The following is a 21,926-nucleotide window of genomic DNA, read 5'->3' as shown; positions in this document are numbered from 1 at the left end:
GAGATGATTTTGCCAGTATGTCTTTAAATATGCCTCCTTTCTCATTCTTTTTCTTCTTCTGCAACTCCTGGCTACTTGATAGATCATTAGATTTCTTGAGTGAACTGAATGTGAGTCTCAGTTTTAATTAGTTTCAAATTACTTCTGATTTCAAATGATACTGCAGAATCTCTTTGCCCAGAAGACCAACTCTAAAATTCCAGAGCTTTTATCCAGGAGCTTATCTCTGATCTTAACAGGATTTGAGCTGGGCTGGTTTCATCATTAGTTAGTTTCTTCTCCTTTTTGGATTGAGTTTCTGTAGCCCTGGAAACAAAACCCCTTGCAGAATTTGCAAGATCTGTCTCTGTTTTCTAGCATTGTCTTCACCATTTCTTTCTTTCTTTCTTTCTTTTTTTTTTATAACTGCTTATTTATTTTTGGGGGGAGGGGGTGGAGATTGAGTGCAGGAGGGGCCGAGACAGAGAAGGAGAGAGAGAATCCCAAGCAGGATCCATGCTCAGTGTGAAGCCGATAGGGGCCTGGATCTCACAATTATGAGATAATGACCTGAGCCCAAATCAAGAGTGGGATGCTTAACTGACTAAGCTGCCCAGTTGCCCTGCCCTCACCTTTTTGTGTGTGTGTGTTTGTGTGTTTTCATTTATTTTGAGAGAGAGAGAGAGCGCGCACATGTGCACAAGCAGGGGAGGGGCAGAGAGAAGTGGGGGAGAGAGAGAATCCCAAGCAGGCCCCTCACCATCAGTGCGGAGCCTTACATGGGGACCAAACCCATGAACTGTGAGACCATTACCTGAGCTGAAATCAAGAGTCAGAAGCGCAACTGACCAAGCCACTCAGGCACCCCCCTCACCATTTCTTATGGAGCAGAATTCTTGTAGGGGAGAATTATTGCATCAGCTCATTTATTTTTGTTTTGGGGGCTCTCCAGGATTCCAAACTGTCATAGCAGTCCATACTGTTAATGGTTTGGCTAATTTCTCTTCATCTCACCAAAGCCTTTCAGCCTCTGACTGTTTCAGTCTTGTATCTATCTGTACCCAGAGTAGCAAATGGCCTCAGGTATGAAAGTGACTGCTACCCTTTGGTCACCTTTCAAAGGCTTGTCATGGTGCGCAATTCACGTATACATTTATGTATGTGTGCTAATTATACTTTGTGGACATTGAAGGAAAATATAGCTTTTAGATTAGACCTGACTTTTTTGTTGTGATGAAGATAGCGGTGGTCTTTCTTAATCTTCTATATCACATCCGAATGTGGAATTTATGCTAGATCTTCTTTTTTTTGTAATGTTTATTTATCAGAGAGAATGACAGAGAGAGAGAGAGAGAGAGAGAGAGAACACAAGTGGGGGAGGGGCAGAGAGAGAGGGAGATACAGAATCTGAAGCATGCTTCAGGCTCTAAGCTGTCAGTGCAGAGTCCAACGCAAGGCTTGAACTCACTAACTATGAGATCATGACCTGAGCGGAAGTCAGGTGCTGATCTGACTGAGCCACCCAGGCGCCCCAGTCTTCTTAAACCATAATAGAGATATGTAATAAGTACAGGATATCATGAGAGTGATTAATATCAGGGGCACCAGATTCTTTAGATACCTGTGTTAATAATTTTTATAGCAACCTATACTTATTTGTAGCTCATATTACAATTGACCTGGTATAATTATTAGTTTAATACATGAAAGCAGGAACCATGACTATTTTGTTCATTCACCATTTTGATCTCATTATTCTACCCACATAATGCCCAGCACCTCATATATTTGTGGAATGAAGTATTTCAGTTCAGTAATAATTTTGGAAAGGTTAGCAGTGGGCCAGAGGGTATTGGTCAATTAAATGTATCCTTACATGGACGTTGTGAAAATATTTTGATATATCATTCCTTCCTGATTATGTCCTTGCATTCTGTAGTCATATTTAGTTTTGATATTTTTCTGTTTTCCACATAGCCTGATAATATACCTTGCCTTTATATTTAGAATTGTAAGATTTTTAATCTGACTATACTAAGCCTCTGATTTTCTTCTCTAGAAAGAGAAATGGATGAGATTAAATTTGTGACCATCACCCACAAGCAATAAATTTACAAAGAACTCACAAATCTCTATTTACAGTTATTTCTTGATGTTTATAAACTAGAATTTCTATAACATTAACCTTATCATTGAAGAAATATTTGTCTTAAAAGCATATCTTTTATAGAAAGCCATCTTGGGTTACACTTTCAGGGGCTCATGGAGGATGTATAGGTCTAGAATTTAGTTTATTGGTTACAGGACTGTTTTTCTTTTTCAAACTTTGCATATAAATATAGATAGCTATTCAATCATTTTCTTTATGTTTAGTTTCCTTTACTGTATAGAAAATGCCATTATTGGGGTGCCTGGTGGCTCAATTGTTAGAGCATGCAACTCTTGATTTTGGGGTTGTGAGTTTACCTGAAAAAAAAAAAAACCATTACACAATAAGGGCTTAATAATGTTCACTGGATTAAAAATGAGGGAATAAATTCAAAAAAGGAAAATGTCTTTATTCGTCATTTTTGGGATAGTAAGGATTACAAGACATTTATGCATTATTAAACGAGCGGCCTAAAACACTTATTTTGGAATCAGAGCTAAACAGACATTCTATGAAAGAAGACAATACAGAGGTAACTTTTCTTAGGGGTCGTTATCAGCAGTTAGCTGTACACGATTAGCGGTAGGAAGCCGACGGAGAGACCAGGTTGGAAAATTATTAATATTAACAATCTGTGAAGGATCTTGGAAGTATGGGAGAAATAATGATTTCAGGATGAGGAATCATGCTGGGTAACTGTTTATGTGCTCTGAGAGACAGTTTATCATAGTGTTTAAATGCTATGGGCTTTAGCGCTGGATGGCCTTGTTCAAAGCCTTTTTTTGCTGTTTACTTACTGTATGACCTTGAAGAAGTTACTTAACTTCTCTGCGCCCTCATTTCCTCATCTGTAAAGTAGAAATAATAATAAAAGTACTTTGTATCATTGGTGTGAAGTTTAAGTGAATTTTATTTATTTTATAGGTTTATTTATTTATTTTTGAGAGAGAGAGAGAGGGAGAGAACATGAATGGGGGAGGGGCAGAGAGAGAGAATCTCAAGCAGACTCCATGCTGTCAACACAAAGCCCGATGAGGAGCTCAGTCTCATGAACTGTGAGATCATGACCCGAGCTGAAATCAAGGGTCGGATGCTTAACTGACTGCGCCACCCAGGACCACTAAATGAATTTTAGTATATTAAAGTACTTAGAATAATTTCTGGCACAAAATAAATGTTATTCGCTGCTGCCATTATCATTAACATCATCAGAAGTACCACTGGTGGTGCCTTGTTTGTTTCAAGAGTAATCCTGCTCCCTGGTATGACTCACTCTTGATAATTCTTTTTCAGCTCAACCGAAGTCGATGACATGATTCGTAAATCTACAAACCTGTTGCTAACCAGGACTCTGAGCAACTCTCTGCAGAATGTCATTAAAAGGAAGAATATTGGACTTACTGAGGTAAAGCTGCTCTTAATGGAGACAGCCAAGGCAATATGTGAACAGATGCCCTAAGCTCTGGGGCCTGTTTGTAAGTTAATTATAACTTTCTATACGGTCCGTCATGTTCTTACTGATGGATTCCTAATGGTGAAAGTGCAAAACAAATCATTTGTTTTTTTCTTTTGTCCTCTTGGAGACATTTATTACATTTTGAAAAGTCACTTTCTTTCTCTCTCTCTCTCTCTCTCTCTCTCTCTCTCTCTCATTATTTTCAGTACCTAACCGGTTTTCCTTTCTGAGGTTGTTGGGATACATTTGTATTATTTGCCATCAATTATATAAAAACAAAATTGTTGGTTGGAGAATATAGTCAACATCAGGTTCCTATCCAAACGAATGACAGTTCAAATACAACATACAATATGAAACCACATGTGTGTGCGTAAATCATGGATGCCAAGGATATTGGCACTTGTAGTCCTTGGTTTGTGTTAGACTCAGCTTTTGGTTTTGAGATACCTCTTGTATGTGAATGGTGAATTACTCTTTATCAGCATGTGAGTCTGGGGATCTGGGATTGAGGAAATGTGGGAGAAAGGCGATCGTCACATTTCTGTGGAAGCTTACAGAATCTCACAAAGCAAGAAGGGATATTACACACGTGTTGCGAACAGTATCTTGGCAAACTGAAGATTTGGCACGTTGGCGTGGAGTCCTAAAATTTAGAAAGATGTGAAGTTTCCTTTCTCTTGGAAACCCAGGATTGCATGGGAGAGTCGACCTGCCATTTTATGGAAATTATATTGCCAAAAGTGAGAGCTTGGAGGAATTTTTTTTCGCAGGGAAAGGGAAAGGCTGTTGGCCATATGTTTTACTTGTAGAGGTGGTGTAGTTTGGAAGTCCGTTGCTCTAGGAAAAATTGACGTTTTCAGATATACACTGTCAGAGATCATGGTGAAATTCAGCAAATGGTTAATGAATCTGACTCATAGGTAAAGACAGCTGGAAGCCAGGTGAACATCTCCTTCTGATTTTGGAGTGCTAGCTTCTTTCCCTGGGTGAAGATTTTAAACTATTATAATGTGGAACTTTGGCAGTGTTTGAGTTCCGTGTATAACAAACTTTTTTTATGATTGAAAGTTACATTTGACATTATTTAGGACAGTTCCCTCATTTTGCAGAGCTTCCTTTCTGTTGCTGGGTATAGAGATATTAGGTATTATCTTTATGTCTGAGAATAGGTTAAGTTCTTTTCATCGTCAGGAAGGCTGAGCAAAAGGAAAGTGGAATGAAGTGGAGTGAAAAGTAGGAAGTCCTCCTCCTTCTGTTACAGTGCACTGTTCTCCTTATGTGGATCCCAGGTAGGACAGGAAGTCTGTTATTTAGTTTTTGAACTATCTCTGTATTATAACTTTTGATACAGGTTTTCTTATGCCATTTAACAGTCTCTTAAAACATTTTAAACAGGTAGCTTAGAAGGAAGATGGTGTGATAGAAACAGCTTTGGCCTCAGAAGTCTCTTGAGTTTAGTTGTGACTGTGCATGCCATTGATTTACTGTGACATCTTAAGAGAAAGACCTAACTTCTCAGTTCTTCAGTTTTCCTGACACCATTGTCCTTTGCAAGGGCCCTGCACATGTCAGGTCAGGACAGGAGAAGCAGTAGAAGCTTATCAAAAGAACTATATTTTAGTTCTTGGCACCTTTTCAGTGGATGCTAAATATTATTCCTAAGTCATTGGATCTTTCTAGGTAATAATGTACTTTCAGTATCAATATCCTTGCATATGAATGAAGGAACATCTACACACATTTATTTATTTTGGCTTTTATGGTGGTTTGTACACATACAGACAAATACATACCCAGTGATTTTTATCGCCAATAGAATAATTATATTGCTCACCTTTGGAAAGACATTATATCCTCCTTTACAGGTAACTAGCATGAGTTCACATCTGCACGCATCATCATACTAGGTAACATTTGTCGAACAGTTTGTATTCTTCATAGTCTATTCACAAATACCATCTCGTTTAGTACAATGACATTTGAAGCTAGCTACGCATGTGTTATTATTCCTATTTTATAGAAAGTGTAATTAAAGTTCAGCGAGATTGCCTGAGGTCATATAGTTAACAAAATGATAGAAACGAGACCTAAGTCTGGGTTGTTTTTTTCCCAAACTTAATTCACTTTTACTGATTTCCATACTGATTTAATTATTTCATCATAACAAAGGGGCTTTTACAAGAAGTCCATAGTACTGTGGAAATTGTTTAGGTAGAGATGATTTTGTGTCAGCGAGCACATATCCATTCAAGCAGTACAAGTATTATAAAACCACAAAACTAACTGAACCCTATTTCAGGTTGTCAGACAGTTCCTTCAGGTCTTAAGAGTTCCTGTAAGCTAATGTCTGTCTGCCTGTCTTGTTCGAATTTATGTTACCGCATTTCTTCTTTTTTCTGTCTATATGCTCTATCCTTTTATCTTTTCCTCTCCGTACACTGGTTTTCTTGCTTTTGTCCTTGCTTCTTGGCTTCCCCACGTTGACTCAGGTCAACATTACCTTTTAGTTCTCGCTTACTGTAACTTGAATGCTTCGCACTCTCAGACCTTACATGACTGTCCCTGTTCAGTCAGCAGGTCTAGCTGGTTTCCTCAGGTTGCTTCTTCCAGGTCTGTGGGAAGAAAGTCAGCAGAGCAGTGGTTAAGAGTGTGCGTCCTTAAGCAGACTGCCTGGGTTCCAATTCTGCCTAGGTTCTCTTCCCTTAATAAATGTGTTCTTGGGAGCGTGTAGTTCATAGGGTTGTTGTGGGGATTGAATGAACATAGGAAGCACTTAGAACAGTACCCAGTATGTAGTAAATACTCCATGTATGTTACCTGGTGTTGTTGAAAAAGAGGTCTGGGTAGGTAAACAGTGACTGTCAAGTTTAGTACAGGGTGAAGTTTTTTCAACCAAGAAAAGTTAGAAGATTACAACAAATGTCCTGTTAAGATAAATAGCTTGCTTGTTGACTTTATAATATTTATTGCATACCTACTGTGTTTAACAGGCACTGATCTAAGCTGTTTGGATAAATAAGTGAACAACAACAAGAATAACAACAACAGAGATCCTTGCCTACATTCTAGTGGCAGAAAACGTGATAAATAACAGCAAAATAAATAGTAAATCCTCTAGTATGATAGAAGGAAGTGAATTTCATGAAGACAAAGGAAGGAACCCATGTTAAGGAAATCAGGAGTCTGGTGGAGGTTCGAAGTTGGTCTTATTAAAAAGAGTAGCATCTTCTCAACATCGCTCCTCATCAGGGAAATACAAATCAAAACCACACTCAATATCACCTCACGCCAGTCAGAGTGGCCAAAATGAACAAATCAGGAGACTATAGATGCTGGCGAGGATGTGGAGAAACGGGAACCCTCTTGCACTGTTGGTGGGAATGCAAACTGGTGCAGCCGCTCTGGAAAGCAGTGTGGAGGTTCCTCAAAAAATTAAAAATAGACCTACCCTATGACCCAGCTAGGAATTTACCCAAGGGATACAGGAGTACTGATGCATAGGGGCACTTGTACCCCAATGTTTATGGCAGCACTCTCAACAATAGCCAAATTATGGAAAGAGCCTAAATGTCCATCAACTGATGAATGGATAAAGAAATTGTGGTTTATATACACAATGGAGTACTACGTGGCAATAAGAAAGAATGCAATATGGCCCTTTGTAGCAACGTGGATGGAACTGGAGAGTGTGATGCTAAGTGAAATAAGCCATACAGAGAAAGACAGATACCATATGTTTTCACTCTTATGTGGATCCTGAGAAACTTGACAGAAACCCATGGGGGAGGGGAAGGAAAAAAAAAAAAGAGGTTAGAGTGGGAGAGAGCCAAAGCATAAGAGACTCTTAAAAACTGAGAACAAACTGAGGGTTGATGGGGGGGTGGGAGGGAGGGGAGGGCAGGTGATGGGCATTGAAGAGAGCATCTTTTGGGATGAGCAGTGGGTGTTGTATGGAAACCAATTTGACAATAAATTTCATATATTAAAAAAAAGAGTAGCATCTTGATGTTGAGTTATTGTTTTAAGGGCAAAGAGCATTTCTTGGCAGAGGTTAGAGCAAAGGTCTAAAGATATTTAAGTTCCTGGTTAGTTCAGGGAACAATAAGGAAGCTAGGAAGGCTAGAGTGGAGTGAGAAAGGGGAAGAAGAGAAGCAGGAGATCAGATTACAAAAGTGCTAGGGGGTTGTGGTAGGGCCACTGTAAAGTGTTTGGTTTTTATTTTGAGTGAAGAGGGAAGTCATCATTGCAGGAATTTGATTAGTGGTACAATGTGCCATATTTCAAAGGAATCACATTGTTGTATTGGGTATCCCCAATACTGCAGGGTGTAAACAGGGAGACTGGTTAGGAAGCTAGGACAGTAATGCAGCGAGATTTGATGGCCACATGGGTGGTAACCATGGAGGTAGTAACAGGTGACCAGATTTGGAGTTTAGAGTCAGCATGCTTTCCTGATGATTGGATCTGAAGGAAGAGAGAAAACAAGGAAGGAGTTGAAGATAACTCCATGAAGTTTTGATTTGAGCAGATAGAAGGTTGTATGTACCATGCACTATGATGGCAAAAACTTTAGGTAGAGCTGGTGTTGGGGTAGAGGATATTGGGAATTTGGTTTTGGAGAAATTTAATATGTAGTGTTTATTACATATACAGTTTGTGATATTGAATAAGCGGTTGTATATATGAGTTTGGCATTTGAAAAAGAGGTTTGACCTGGAGATGAAAAATTGGGAGAATATAATGTTTATAACCACTTGATTGGATAATATTACTAAAGGAATTTGTAAAGATGGAGAAGAGAAGATGAAGGACTGAACCCTTGGGCACTCCATTATTAAGGAGTCAGGAGAAAGAGAAAGTGACAGAGGAGATTGAGGAGTCACTAGAGAATTAGAGGGAAAACAAAACAAAACAAGAACAGTAACAGGAGTATGGTGCCTTGGAAGCCGAATGAAAAAAGTGTATCAAGAAGGAGGGAGTGGTCAGTTATGACAAATACTGATAATAGATCAGGGTAGATGAAAATTAAGAATTACTATGGGACTTAGCAACTTGGAGTATGTCGGTGACCTCAATAAGATAACTTTTAATAGAATGATGATAGAAGGCTCCTGATGGAGCAGGTTGAAAAGAGAATGGGTCCTGTGCAGAAGAGTTTCAAATAATGTATAGAGATATTACCCCTTCGAGAAGGTGAGACTTAGCTCCCACCCCTTGCATGTAGGTTGTACTTATGACTTCATGTAAAAAGTAGGGTATGGAAGGAGGGAAAACGTTACTTTACAGTGAAGGAACCTGGCAGATACTACCTCAGTCAGGTGATCAAGGTTAAAATCATCATTGATAAGTGATATTGATAGCATGTACCTTTGATAGGATGTGATGAGAAGGCACCTGTGATCTTTCTTCCAAAACCCATGACCCCAGTCTAACTGTGAAAAAAAGATTAAACAAACCCAAACTGAAGGACATTCTACAAAATACCTGACCAGTACGTCTCAAAACTTGTAGGGTCATCAAAAACAAGTCTTAAGAAACTGTCACAGACCAGAAGAAGCTAAGGAGATATAACAGCTAAATGTAATGGGGTATCTTAGACGAGATCCTGAAAAAGATAAAACATTAGGGAGAAACTAGTGAAATCTGAATAAAGCGTGTTGCTCAGTTAACAGTAATATACCAATGTTGGTTGCTTAGTTGTGGCATATATACCATAGTAATGGAAGATGTTAGCAATAGGAAGAACTGGGTGTGGCACACTTGGGAACTTTTTGAAGCTATTTTGTAAATATAAAACCATTTTAAAATAAGGTGTTGACTTGAATTACACAATTTAATGTATGAGAAGAGTGAGAATGACAAGAGTGATTTTGGAGACAGCAAGGAGAAGACAACTCTTTCAGGGAATTTTATTAGAAAGGTAAGCCAATGAGGTGGTAATTGGCAGGGGAAGTGAATTAAGCAAAAGGTTTTTTTTTTTAATGTTTATTTATTTTTGAGACAGAAAGAGAGAGCACGAGTGGGCGAAGGGCAGAGAGAGAGAGGGAGACACAGAATCGAAAGCAGGCTCCAGGCTCCAAGCTCTCAGCACAGACCCCGATGCAGGGCTTGAACCCACAAACTGTGAGATCATGACCTAAGCTGGAGTTGGACGCTTAACTGACTGAGCCACCCAGGCGCCCCTTGTTTCGTTTTTTAACAGGAGATGTAATAGCCTGTTATTTCTGATGAGAATGTTGCAATGGAAAGCAGAAAGTTGAGGATGTAGGAGAAAGGGGGAATCTTTGGAGTAATGCCCTCAAGTAGGAGAGAGGATGTAGACTGCAATGCACAAACAGAGGGATTGGCTTTAGATGGTGTAAAGTTCATCTCTGGTAACAGATGAGACTCAGTGTATGTGGACGCAGATGGTGGTGGCTGGGCATATTTTGTGGTGGAATACTCCAAATGCTCTGTTTTCTCAGTGAAAGATAGATCTTCAGCTGAAAGTAGAGATCCAGAGCAAATGTTGGGGTTGAAGCAGAGAGAAAGTACATCTGGGGGTATGGAAAAGAGATTGGTTGGTGCTGGATAATGTGGTTATTTTGTAGCATTAAGTGCCCACTCTGGCCAATGGATAGGAATTAAAGTGAGACTAGTCAGAATGGTTGTAGATTTTCTTAAGCCATATTTAACGGGAGATATGTTAAGTAAGTCCATATCAATAATAGCTTTCACGAATTTTGTATATATTACATTCAGTACTTTATCATTTATATAATATTTATATGTGATAATTTGTAATATATTGATTATTTCTTTGGTATGACATTGATGCTATTATCTCAGTTTTAAGATGATGAGAGATCTTAACTTTCCCTAAGGCCACACAACCAGTAAGTAGTTTGGAAACAAGATTTAAGACAAGTTTTGAAATACAAAATTTTCTTTTAAAAATAAGATTTGAAATAACGTTTAAAATAAGATTTCCTTTGTTCTGAACCTTTACTCTTGCACTACATTAATTTAAAAACATCAGTAGCATGGAGAGGAAGGAAATAAACCACCAGTTAATATTAATCTCAGAATATCAGAGAATTAGTTACGTTTGAAAGAAAATTTTGAGATGAATCAAAACACATCTTACTTCTTCATGAAGAATGAGTTGATAGAAAGGTTTAATGTATAAATTGGATTAAATTGTATTTATTATAGATAATAGAAATAATATAACTTCACTTTATCTAAGTCTCCACTCAGATGTCATTTCCTTAAGGAGCCCTTCCTCGACCACCTATCTGAGCCCTACCATCAGTGTGCTTATTACTACTTGATATTATGCTGTATGTTTATATGAGTTTGTGGTTACTCTAATCTCCACAAGGCCAGGGGCCTTGTCTGTCGTGTGTGTAATTATGTACAGCTGTATTCTCATTCCTTGGCACAGAGGAGTTCTTAAATGATGAAGAGAAGAAAGAAAAAAGAAAGATAGGTAGGTGGGTTCCTATGGTTAAGTTAAAGAAATTAAGATTTCCTATTGGTGATACCACATTGAATATTTATATATATATTTATTTATATTATATTTATATTTATATAATATATTTATATAAATTTATATAAATTTATATAAATTTATATAAATATATTATATAAATATATTTATATATTATATATATTATTATATATTATATACATATTATATATATTATATTTATATATTATATATATTATTATATATTATATACATATTATTATATTATATATATTATTATATTATACATATAATTATACATATTATTATATTATATATATTATTATATTATATATATAATATATATTATATATAATATAATTATATGTATATATTATATATAATATAATTATATGTATATAATATAATAATATATATATTATATTATATATATATAAATATATACTTATATATATATTTATATATATTTATAATAGTGCCCCAGGAGACCCAAATAAATGACCAATGCTTTGCATTCCACCTTTTATTTATTTATTTATTTATTTACTTTTTTAACATTTATTTATTATTGAGAGACAGAGAGAGACAGAGCATGAGCATGGGAGGGGCAGAGAGGTGGAGACACAGAACTGGAAGCAGGATCCAAGCTCTGAGCTGTCAGCAGAGAGCCCGACATGTGGCTCGAACTCCCAAACCGCGAGATTATGACCTGAGCCGAAGTCCGACGCTTAACCGACTGAGCCACCCAGGCGCCCCTCCACCTTTCTTTTTAATATCGTTTAAATTGATGACCATGTGGCTCTATCCTGTTGTATATCTCCCACATATCACTGTTTGCCATCGCCTGTTGTTAACAGCACTGATATCGCTAATATCACTTATTTTGTAAGTAAGTCTTGTCAAATATAAGCTTTGTACTAGATTTTGAATTTGGAACCACTAGCTCCAAGTACTTCAGTATTTTAGGTATTTGCTTTGGAGATGGTAAAAAATTGGTAGTCGAACCAGCTTTTTTTATCTTTGCTGGGTGAAATGGAGAAAAAAATCCTTGAAATCTTAGGTCGAGTTTATGTTTGCGAATGAGAACCAAGGCTGCTATTTAGTTCTTCATCTTCTTGCCAATCCAACAGTTGAGAAGCACTGGCAGTGTGGAGGGTGGGGTGACTTCTCATTTTCTTGCTTTGGGTCAGTCCTTGTGGAGCTTCAGTGTCCTGAATTCTCTGCTTTGGGAAACAGAGGATGTGAGAAGGTAACAGGTGACTTCCACAGTCTGCTCTGTGCTTTCCTCATCATTGTCTCTGCTACGGGAATGAGAGACAGAAATATTTTCTGCTTCTTAATGGTTTTTAACCTAAGTGACTCATGTCATTCATGTGTAAGAGGTGGTTGTTTGCTTTATAGTGTTTTCTTTCTTTTTTTCCCAGGCAATCCTCAGAGAACTCTGCTTTATATAAGCTATAACCAATACTTCATCTATTGCTAATACCATGTCCTTGAAACAATATTAAGGACAGTTTGGATTGCTACAGTGATATATTTATGGAAGAGAGTGGGAAGTGGGGGTTAAAAATATCAAAGGAGCTCAAACTCTGATGGAAGTTGATATCTGAAATTGCTTCATTTCATCCTTAACTTTAGAATTACCCCTAAAGTATCTGGCTTCACATTTGTAAATGCCCTTGTAAAGATTTTGGTTAGCTGTCATTCAGAAGTAGAGATCATTTAGGCCTCATGAACAGACAATATTCCTTTTGAAAATGGCATGGTATCTAATGTAATCGTAGAGTGTTTTAATAGTCTATTCTGTGCTAGGCAATGAAACATTTCAAAAGTGACTGACAGCCAGTTGATGTAATTCATGGTGATCTTTTGTGTTGACAGATCTTTAAAAAGTCAAGGGAAATTACTACTGTACCCAGTGAAGCCGCCTCCTTTTTTTTTTTTTAACTGCCAATATCCTGCAAAACAGGACAATTTTCTCTTTGACTGCCACTATTTTTTATTTCGATAACATGACATGATTCCTCCTTATTATTAGGATTTCTTTTGATAGATGGAATATGTTCCCTCTAGGTAATGCTGACTTTAAAATAGAAATTCTTCAGTTCTCCAAATTAGCTCTCTTACTTTCTAACTTAATACACCAAGACAACCTTGCCGGTAGCCACCCTCCCACTCAGGAAGAAGAGTGATTTAATTTAGACAATTAAAAATTTTTAAACGATTTTAGCCTTTCTTTGAGGGAGAAACGTGTTGAAAGGAAGAGGGTGATGAACTGCTTATTTTGGTAGGTTTTCTTTCCTAGAGCACTCTACGCTTAAAAGTCTAATGTTTTTGGTAATTTTGTAGGAGATCATATCTGTGTCCAAGGCTCCGAGTCTCTAAATTCAAACTGTAGAATGAAGGGAAGGGTGATGAATATGAACTTGTCTGATAGGCTGTGGGGAATAATATAGAGATTGAGTCCCAATGTTGCCCTAGCATTTCATTTGTTTGGAATTGCATCTCTGGGTCTCTGCCCTTTGTCTTCATGTTTCAAAAGTAGATATTTCCCTCCCATGTTCCAGCTGATCCTTGGGGAATAGATCCTTGAGTACCTTTTTCCTTAGTCCAATCCATTACGAAAGCATTGTCATTATGATTTGACATGGATTCTTTGAGAATGAACTGTGCTTTAGCCCTGTGCTGGTTGCTGTTGGGGAGATAAGAGTGTACTTTCTGATTATAATCCTATTAATATTTTTGTGTCATATTCCACAGTATAATACAATGGCTTCTACTGAGGTGTCATTCAACTTTTAAACATTGTTTTGAAGTACGATTTGATTGTAAAATGTATGTTACCCCCCCACCTTCATCTTCAGTTCTGATTTCCCTTTGTGTCATCTGCCCACTCTGCCCTGGCTCACTCTCTCACCAGACTAAAAGGTACACCTAAGTCCATCCGTAACCTTATACACCCAAACTTCCCCTACCGTCCACAGCCCTGCCGCCACACACAGCCTTTTTGTTAAACAAAAAGTTAAACATGTAGAAAAGAGAGACAAAAAAAGATTCTATTCCATTTTCTTTTCAAATTTCTTTTAGACTGCGAAATGTCAATACTTTTCATAGTTAGAATAAGTAATAGGTACCTCTCCTTGTTTCAGTTTAAAGTTATTTTTTACAAGAGTGGAATCAAAGCATTTCGAGGTCTAGTTGGTGACAGACCCAGAAACTATTATTTTAGCCTAATGTATGGTAAATGTGCACCTCCCCCCGCCCAGGACTGCCATCTTATGCTTATGCTAAAAGGCAACATCAGAAGTCATTTCGATGAGTCCATAATTTGAAGGTAGAGGACTTGGATTTGAGTCCTAATTCCATTTAGGTTATGTGAGCTGGAGAAAATCATTTCATTCTGTTTCTGTTTAGTAAAATAGAAGCAATAATTATGCCCACTTAACTTACTTTTCCAGGTCGCTGGGAATACAGTATAAGAAAATGAATTGTGAAGTAACTTTACAAACTTTAATTCTATACAGACAGTAAGAGTCATTCTTTCTCATCCTCCTCTCAAAGTTATTTATAAATGACTTTTTATCTTACCAATACTGTCGTTCTTAAGGATCTCTCCTGTTAGAAAAGGAAAATAGTATTAACAAAAGGATACTTAATCCTCAAAGTAACTATGTGAGTTAGAAATTATTTTTGGCAGTTTACAGATAAAAAAAGCAGCCATTAGAGAAGTTAAAAAACTTTCTCCAGATTATTAATTTGAAAGAAGTTAATCCACTTATTTCTCTGACTGTAACGTCCATGTTATTTCTTCTAGAAACTAATGTAGTTTGTTAATAATACTGCAGTCTATTCCAACATCTCTGTGTTCATTATGATTCATTTTGAAACTTCTTGCCATTTCAGTTATTCTTGTTCTTTCAGTGGGAGTTCATTTATTTAATTCATTTAGCAGTCATTTATTGCCAGACACTGTGCTAAACACTAGCAGTTTTTGTTCTTAGTCTAATCTCTTAAACAGAAGATATACATTTAAAATAGAATGACAAGTGCTTTTATAGTAGGGGAAATACAAGCTGCTTTGGGAAGTCAAGGAAGGCTTCATAGAGGAAGTACAACCTAAGACCATGCTCTTACAAGCCCTTTGTAGAATATAGATGGCCGCTGCCATTATGACTTTTGTTTTTCTTCTATCAGTAGATTCCTATTGAGTATTCGTTGTGGGGTGAATAGTCAAATGACTCTTACATGTGCTTGTTATTTTCTAGCTTGTCCAGATTATTATCAATACGACACACTTGGAGAAGTCCTGTAAGTACTTGGAAGAATTCATTACCAACATCACTAATGTGCTTCCAGAGACAGTCCACACCACCAAGCTCTATGGCACCACAACTTTTAAGGTGAGAAGGCTCTATAGTACGGTAAAACTGCCTCCGAGATACAGAGTCTGGACCATTCTACCCAAGATGGCTTTGTTTCTCCCAGGATGCCTAGTAACATGATTCATAATATGGTTTTGAGAATAAGTACTTATAATTTCCTTAGAAAAACAAATACCAATGCTAATTTCTGGATTTTTCGACTTAAAAATGTCTACATCTCTGTCCACTAAATCTTCCTTGTATTTTGTACTTGAAAATGACTGTTTCCTCAGTTGGCCCTCGTCTTAGTCAAGAATTCTTAAGGATGGTCTAGCTAATAGTGGTTGTGACTAAAATCAACATCAATTAATTTTATTTTAATAAGCTGTCCTTGCTTCTTTGTGTTCTGTGTCCAGATTTTTTTCACTTTTTTAGTGAGGAATTTCTGCCCCTTACTATTGTAGTTAACAATTTTATAATCATTTCACAAGGCCACAGCACTAGCTTTGATCCTGAGTTTGATCAAATGAGAAGAATGACACTCTTGTAGAGCAGAAAATAGATTGATGGAGAATTTCTGGAGAGTGAATGACTTAATTTAAAAAGGCCTTAAGAAATTCCTTTATATTGCCTTGTGACCTTTAAATAAATATTAAGCAGAAAAAATAGTCTAACACCTTAAACACTACAATGGTAGACTCTGACATAAAAGCCAACCTGTTGTTTTGGGTTTTTGTTATTATTGTTATTATTTGATTATTTTAGTTTGGAATCAAATCTGTTTCATCCTTTTGAGGTTGGTATTAATTAGATACAAAGTTGTAGATTGAAATCATGATATATGTCCACTGGTGTCAACTTTTTCCTATCCTTTTATCCTCTTTCCCTATTTATTGGCACCTTCCCTTGAGAATAGATTTAAGACAAAAGAATCAAATTTGATTCATAACTGCTTATTATATTTTATGAGATGAAATTGTTAGTAAGATCTCTTTTTATGTTATAAGAAAAGGAATGAGAAAGAACCTGAATAGCCAAAGCAATCTTGAGAAAGAAGAACAAAGCTGGAAGCATCACATGTCCTGATTTTAAATAATATTACAAAGTTTTCGTAATCAAAATAGTATGGTATTAGCATAAACACATATGCGTAGATCAATGGAACAGAACAGACAGGCCAGAAATAAACTCATGTATATATATGGTCAAATAATTTACAACAAAGGTGTAAACACGGGAACACACAGTGAGGAAAGAATAGTCTCTTCAATAAATGGACAGCCACATGCAAAAGAGTGAAACTGGACCCCCATGTTTACACTGTATACAAAAATCAACTCAAACTAAGGATTTGAATGTAAGATCTGAAATTATAAAACTTCTAGAAGAAAACAATGGGTTAGCTTGACACTGGTCTTAGCACTGATTTTTTAAATTTAATACCAAAGCAAAGGCGACAAAAGCAAAAATAAATAAGTGGGACTACATTAATCTAAAAGGCTTCTGAGCAGCAAAGGACAGAACACAAAGGCAAAACACAAAAACACCTGATGGATTGAGAGAAGATACTTCCACATCATATAGCTGATAAGGCATTAAATATCCAAAATATGTAAATTACTCATATACCCTAATAGCAAAACCCCAAATAATCCAATTAAAAGGGGGCAGAGGAACTGAATAGACATTTTTCTAAAGAAGATATACAAATGGCTAATATGTACATGAAAAGATTACTGTTGGTGAGATACTACCTCATGCCTGTTAGTATAGCTAGCATCAAAAAGACAAGAGAGAACAAATGCCTGCAAGGAGGTAGAGAGAAGGGAACCCTTGTGTGCTGTAGTCAGGCATGTAAACCAGTATATCCCCAATGGATAAAAGTAAGGAGATTACTCAAGAAATTAAAAATAGAACTACCATGTGATTTGGCAGTCCCACTTCTGAGTATATATCCAAAGAAATAAAAATGATTATCTTGAAGAGATGTCTATACCTCCTTGTTTATTGCAGCATTCTTCACAATAGTCAAGCTATGCAAACAACCAAAGTGTTTATCATTGGATGAATGAATAGGTAAAGGAAATGTGGTACATATATATGATAGAACATTATTCAACCAAGAAAAATAAGGAAATTCTGCCATCCATCCAACATGGATGGACCTTACGGGCATTATGCTAAATAGAATAAACCAGACAGAGAAGGACAAATGCTGCATGCTATCACTTTTATGTGGAATCTTAAAAACAAACAAACAAAGAAGCAAGTCAAACTCACAGAAACAGAGAGGAGAAAAGTGGTTGTCAGGGCATGGGGAGGCGGGTAGAGGAAATAGAAATTGGTAAAGAGGTATAAATTTTTAGCTGTAAGATGAAAAAGATTTGAGGATCTAATGTAAAACATGGTAACTATAGTTGATAATACTGTATTGTATAATTGAAATTTTCTAAGAGAATATAGCTTAAGTGTTCTCACCAAAAATAAATAAATAAATATTTAAGATAATGAATGTGTTAATAACTAAATGATGGGAATCCTTTCACAGTATATACACATATTAAATCATCATAATGAACATGTTAAATATAATTTTATTTTCTGAAGCACCTGGGTGGCTCAGTTGGTTAAGCATCTAACTTTGGTCATGATCTCATGGTTCACGAATTCAAGCCCTGTGTCAGGCTGTGTGCTGACAGCCAGAGCATAGAGCCTTCTTCAGATTCTGTGTCTCCCTCTGTCTCTGCCCCTCCCCCGTTCATACTCTTGTCTCTGTCTCTCTCAAAAAACATTTTTTTTTTAAAATTTTCAATTATACTCCAGTAAATCTGAAAAAAAAATGAGATGTTCACAAAATATTCTTTATGTATGTATGTGACCATGGGTCATTCATTTCAAATTACCTAAAAAAAAATTCTGTTATACATTGTCTTATATTGGTATCATTACTTGCAAACTTTCAATAATGTTTCATTATATTAATGTTGAAACTCTTATAGTGAAGAAAAGATTTATCTGATAAAGAGGACCCAAAAATGAGTATGGTAAGAGCTTTAAGAACTTTAGAATCACCTTAGACAGTGTAATAAAAATTATGATTACTGTTAAATATTAGCATTATTAAGGAGGATGGGCAATACTTTCATAAAAAATATTTCCACTTAATTTACTGTGGAAGCCAAGACTTCTTGGGAAAGAAAATGTGGGAGGGACTGTAATTGAATGTTCACCAGAGAAGAGGGAGTTAGGGAGTTAGAGTGTGAGGTTCATTTATACTCATCTCTCATATGGGGAATATGTAGAATGTACTGCTATTCTTCCCTTAATCCACCTCAATTTTCTTATTTCAAGGGCTTTTCAAATTATGGTCAGAAATCCTCCCAAAGGATGGCTTGTGTAGTTTGTTGTTGTTCCAGCATTAAAATTGCTGAGGGAAAATTAAGGGCAGACAGGAAGCCATAGGAGTTGAGTAGCCAGTTAAATACTTAGTAAAGGAGAAGTTCTGGAGACCACTAAAGGTCATGTTGACAAGTGCTTATTGGAAACACTGATTGCTTAAAACACATTGAAAGTTTATTTTTACCAGGACTGTTTCAGACCAACTAACCCAGAACTCAGTATAAACACAGCAATTATAGCAGCTACATGTTGTGTATTTTCCTAAGCTACTGTTTCCAGAAAACTTTCCCTTGCAGATGGAAACCTTTATGCTGAAAAAGGGGCAAAAATAATCAGAAGGTCTTCAAGGTATTTTCCTGCAGAATTGCCCCTTGTTCCTGCCATGTGTGACATAATTAAGCTGGCATTCTTAGCTTTCCTTGTTCATAAGAATTTCCTTACTCTCTTACAAAATAGAATGAGGCTATTTATTAATTTACCCCACCACAAATATTGTTCGTGTACCTATTATGTGACAATCTGGTATGTTCTTGGGTAGAAAGAGAAATAATACTTAATCCTTGGATTTAGAGTTTGTAATCTACAGGGAGCACAGACACTGTAACTTCTGTAAAGAACTGTGTGAGAACTACCAGAATAATACAATAAATACATTGTCTCTTGTCAATTCTACAAGTTTTTATGAAGCATCTACTACATACCAGGCAATTTACGGGTATAAACATAATCAACAGGTCTCCTGACTTTAGAGAGTTTATATTGTGGTGGGGATGATAATGATAAACAAACAAACAAAAATCTCATTTGATCTCAGTTGATGACAAGAACTAAGAAGAAAAATAAATGACTTGATTGAAATGAGAAATGGAATCCTTTAGATTTCTGATAGATAAATATTGCACTCAGAGGGAACAGTACAATACTAGATATTCAAGCAGGTGTGTTCAAGGAATAACAAGGAATTCAGTCTGGCAGTGATATATCTATCATTAGAGGTAGAGGTGGTAAGAAATGAGATGGTCGGGAGTTAGATGTTTTCTGGCCTTGTGGTAAGTACCTTGGGTTTTATTCTGAAATGAAACGTGAGGCCATTAGAAAGTGGGAGTGGTGGTGATAATCTGATTTATATATTAATGGGTAACACTGGTTGCCATGTGGAAAATAAATGTGTTGTAGGTTAGGAAGAGTGGAACAAGAAAATTCAATTTGGAAGTCCTTGCAGTGGTCTAAGTAAGAGATAATGGTGGTTTTTTTTGGACAATAGTGGTAGGGTGAAAGTGGTAAGAAATATTTTTGAAGGTTGAGATGGCAAGTTTTACTGCTAGACTAGGTATGGGGTTATAAGAGAGAGTGGAGTCCGGATAATTCCAAGATTTTTGAATGAAGCAAACTGTATGAATAGTGGTCGTATTCACTGAGATGGGGAACAGTGAAGAATAACAGGCCAGGGGAACGGCAGTAGAATCAAGACTTCCATTTTTGACACATTAAGCTTCAGATATCTAGTAGTCATCTGCCTAGAGATATTAAATTGACAGGGCAAAGTCAGAGCTGGGCATAAAAATTCAGAATCCTTCTGTATAAAGATGGTTTTTAATGCTGTGGGGCTGGCTTTCTTCTGGGAATTGAATATAGATAGAGAAAAGGTGAGAGGATTGGGCTTCAAGGGAAATTAATACTTACAGGTCTAGAAGAATAGGATGAGGATACTTATCTTAGGTTTGAGACCTTCAAGGAAGACTTCCCAGAAAGGGCACAAGATGGAATGGGTCTTGGGACCAGCAGGAGGTATCCAGATGGACAAAAGATGAGGAGGGAATAAGGGACATTTTTAGGAGAGGGAACTTCATGTACAAAGATGAAAGAATAAATAAAATCAGACATGTTCAGTGTAGAGTAAGCACTGAGATAGAGATAGAGATAGAGACTGAGATAGAGAAGTAGTTAAATGCCAACTTGTGAAACACTTTGTTTTGTATTGATACATCATCTGGATTTTATCTTAATGAGGTCTTTGAGACACTTCAAGCAAGGATATGTTGCACTTTGAAAATAATCATTTTACCTTGCCTAATTAAAAAGAAGGATGGATGGATTGAAAGGAGGTGGGAGGAAGGAAGGGAAGGAGAAAAGAAAGAAGGAAGGAAGGAATAAATAAATCACAATTACTTGAAATTCACAATCAGAGGAAATTAAATACCTAGAATATTTTGTGTAACTGTGCTAATAAATTTGGGAATCTATAGGAAAACATAGAATAAAAAGTGATTCAAGGTAATAACTATGAAAGAAGTGAAAAAGTTATTAAAGACTTCTTAAATTTGGGCAAGATCCATATGATTTTGTCTGTGAATTCATTTGGGTCTTCATGAAACAGATAATTTCTGTATAATTTAAACTATTCCAGATTGGTAGAGAAAAAAAGGGAAACTATCTCAATTCATTTTCACAAAGTCACCATAATAATGATTCAAAAACCAGAGAGGGGCACCTGGGTGGCTCAGTCAGTTAAGTGTCCGACTTCAACTCAGGTCATGATCTCACAGTCTGTGAGTTTGAGCCCTACGTCCGGCTCTGTGCTGACAGCTCAGAGCCTGGAGCCCGCTTCCGATTCTGTGTCTCCCTTGCTCTCTGCCCCTCCCCTGTTCATGCTCTGTCTCTCTCTGTCTCAAAAATAAATAAAAACATTTTAAAAAAATAAAATCTTAAAAAAACAAAAACAAAACCCAGAGAAACCCCAAAAATAATCTGAACAATTGAATTTCAATTTTGATGTAAAAATCATAAATAATAGACTATCAAATATCATCTAGGACATAGAAAGTAGAAATAAAAGTAACACTAAGAATCCAAGAATGATTAGTATTAGAAAATTGTTTAAAATTATCCACTTCTTTAATAGATCAAATGAGAAAAAAATACATAAGTATTTAAAAGATACTGAAAAGGTATTTTAAATAAGTCATTATCTCTTCCTGCTTACATGTCCTAGTAAACCCATCTATCAGCAATTGACAAATCCAGGGGCCAGAAATTGATAGCTTGAGGAGGAGAATATCCAAATATAGTCTAACAGAATGGTACTGTCAATCAACTGGATTAAAT

At 36.5% G+C, this 21,926-nt stretch overlaps 1 protein-coding gene across 6 annotated transcripts in view; it reads left to right on the top strand.

Moving 5' to 3' along the window:
- The window catches only part of EXOC6B (exocyst complex component 6B), a 613,936-nt gene that overhangs the window by 341,835 nt on the left and 250,175 nt on the right, over positions 1-21,926 (top strand). For all 6 annotated transcript variants that reach the window (XM_053890818.1, XM_053890816.1, XM_019441650.2 and 3 more), the window contains exons 16-17: positions 3,422-3,533; positions 15,327-15,461. In XM_053890818.1, the coding sequence (XP_053746793.1) occupies positions 3,422-3,533; positions 15,327-15,461 (247 nt within the window). The remainder of the gene's footprint in view (positions 1-3,421; positions 3,534-15,326; positions 15,462-21,926) is intronic.

The sequence above is a fragment of the Panthera pardus genome, unplaced genomic scaffold (genome assembly GCF_024362965.1).
Source record: "Panthera pardus isolate Hobbes unplaced genomic scaffold, ASM2436296v1 HiC_scaffold_25, whole genome shotgun sequence".
NCBI lineage: Eukaryota > Metazoa > Chordata > Mammalia > Carnivora > Felidae > Panthera > Panthera pardus.
The sequence above is the reverse complement of the archived record's forward strand: the minus strand, read 5'-3'. Positions and strand labels throughout refer to the sequence as shown.